This window comes from Ictalurus furcatus, chromosome 12 (genome assembly GCF_023375685.1).
Source record: "Ictalurus furcatus strain D&B chromosome 12, Billie_1.0, whole genome shotgun sequence".
NCBI lineage: Eukaryota > Metazoa > Chordata > Actinopteri > Siluriformes > Ictaluridae > Ictalurus > Ictalurus furcatus.
In genome coordinates, this window is record NC_071266.1 from 29,811,724 (window position 1) to 29,814,223 (window position 2,500).

General features: G+C 38.8%; 1 protein-coding gene across 15 annotated transcripts in view; it reads right to left on the reverse strand.

The window, feature by feature from the left end:
* Positions 1-37: 37 nt before the first annotated feature.
* LOC128616010 (meiosis inhibitor protein 1-like) overlaps positions 38-2,500 on the reverse strand; it is a 12,517-nt gene continuing 10,054 nt past the window's right edge. For 12 of the 15 annotated variants that reach the window (XM_053638448.1, XM_053638451.1, XM_053638453.1 and 9 more), the window contains 2 exons: positions 316-424; positions 38-182 (listed from right to left, as the gene is read on the reverse strand). In XM_053638448.1, coding sequence (XP_053494423.1) covers positions 45-182; positions 316-424 — 247 coding nt within the window. In that variant the 3' untranslated portion in view covers positions 38-44. Of the gene's footprint in view, positions 183-315; positions 425-2,274; positions 2,376-2,500 lie in introns of those variants that run through there. The other 3 variants (XR_008387332.1, XM_053638452.1, XR_008387333.1) reach the window with 2 other exon arrangements.

A 2,500-nucleotide genomic window follows, 5' to 3' on the forward strand; every position in this document is an offset into this window, starting at 1 on the left:
GAAAGTTGTCTAACGTGCATTCATTAAGATACCACATTATCATTCTATGCTGTGTGTGTGTGTGTGTGTGTGTGTGTGTGTGTTACTGACCTGCAGGCTTCATGAAAGCAGACCAGTGCCTGCATTAAAAATGCTCCTGCTTTGGTGGACTGAGAACTGGACTCAGAATCTGCAAAACACCTCTAACACACACACACACACACACACACACACACACAAATCTGTCACAATTGCGTACTCGGTTAAATCATTCCCTCCATTTTTCTGGTTAAGTTATGGTTTTATACTCCCTCACACACTCTCACACACACTCACTCTGCGTTGTGAGATGGGCCGTGAGGGTAACTCTGTGAATTTGAATGACAAAGCCTCCACAATCTTTTTTAACTCTCCATAACGCACTGGAGTGGACTGGTGATGCATCCTGCACACACATACAAACACACAGACACAGTGTTTAAATTTACTGGTCAATGACACTGTACATCATTTTAGGTGAGTCTTATAAATCAGAATAAAACATTAAAACAGAAAGTAGCCTAACCTGAGAGAGAGCGAGAGAGAGAGGCAGTGTGTGTGTAAGAGCGCCCCCTGTGTCCAAAGGCTGAACAGCCAGTCTACACTGTACATGTGCTACAACTATGCATTCATACTTGCAGGTTCATATTCTAAACTGTTTATAGTCTATAATCTGTTACAGTACAGACTCACTAATCAACATGAGAGATGTTTTTCTGCTAAAGACAAACTGAAAATAAAACTATTAAACAATCACTGTAAAACTATTTGTGATTTACCTGCAACATTTGCATGATTACCCTCATTAAATAAATAGCTAGCTGATTAGAAAACAGTAGACTAGCATGCGCTAGTTATACACTTACATCGCAATATCATCAGTGACTTATGTACACTCAGTTACATTCGTCCATCCTATCTATATATTTCATTATACAACAGAGGGTCAGCCTTTGGCTAAACGTTTAATATAACTGACCTTGTGGCTGTTGATAAATTGACAGTGAGAACACAAACCACATACAGTTATTTATGGTTGGGATGGTTAGAAACCTGCTGCAAAATCAGACTAAAAACAGGCAGAGCTTGTTTATTTCTATTCCTATAAGGAGTATATAGTAATAGATTCGTTATATATTCCTATATCTATCACTAGAGGGAGGCAGAGAGCAGCCAGCGCAGCTCCTGACCCAGAGTGAGGCAGAGAGAACCCTCTGAGTTATGATCAGTGATAAACAGGAGGGTAGAATGAAGCTTTTAAATTAATGACCCACTGAAATTAAAAATGACTTTTACTGCTGGAAAAATCCTCACAGCACCTGTCTGTCATGAGAGTGTCAGTGAGACACTGAAAACACAGCACACTCTTTGTGTAGTCATAGTGAATGTGCAGCGTGTTTAATCCGGATCATTTCAATGAGAATTCTGTAAGTGATAAACAGTATTATATATATATACACACATGCATACTCGTTCATGCAGGTATTCTTCTGCCATGCACTATGGTCCCATAAGACTAGGGTCTCATAAGTTGTCTGAATACAGAGGTGTTTCTGTTGCCATGGGTACAGACTCACCAAAACTGGTACCCATGTGGTACGAACAAGCATGCTATGGTTAAAATCAGAGAGATCAGACTTCCCCCCATTCTGAGGTCTGATAAGAACATCACCTGAAGCTCCTGCATGATCGAGGAGTGAAAATGGAAACGTGCTAAATGTGTACCTTGATCCGAAAAAGGGAAAGACTACAAATGGTACATTTTTATATCAGATTTCTGTAAAGCTGCTTTGTGACAATGTCCGTTATTAAAAGTGCGATATCACTTAACACTTGTGCGTCAGTTACACATAGAGGACAGAAATGTCCATGTCCAAACACTATCATAAAAATATATTCATATTATCTTCCACTTTCACTGACTTTTGTTTTTTACCCGCATCAGTTCTGATCATAATTACCAAACATTCACTCATTTTCAGAATTTTAACCCTTTAAACACTGGGTTCTTTACACAATGCAAAAATCTTCAAAGTTCAGGAACCTTCTGTGACTCGTACACATGGGGAGGGATTCGTGATTTCCAGTACACATGGGGAGGGATTCGTGATTTCCAGTATAATATCATTTCTTTCTTTCAAACTGTTCACAGACACATAACATTATCAATACACACACACACCATATACTGTAGTAACATTTTCAATACACACATACAAACCACAACTCTGATATCCACACACACACACACACACACACAGTTATGTCTGCATCATTTATTCAGTTGGCCTGCAGCGCTCTATAATACAGCAGAATCAGAAAAAAGGAAAAGCGTGGATTTCCTCCAGAGGATAAACCTGAGAAAATATTTTACACATTTCAGAAATGTTTTTAAAAACTCAATGTTTTGAAACCTTGTCAACAAAATAAAAGCCCGTTAACACAGAACGCATGATTTTACACTTAAACACCACGTTTAATC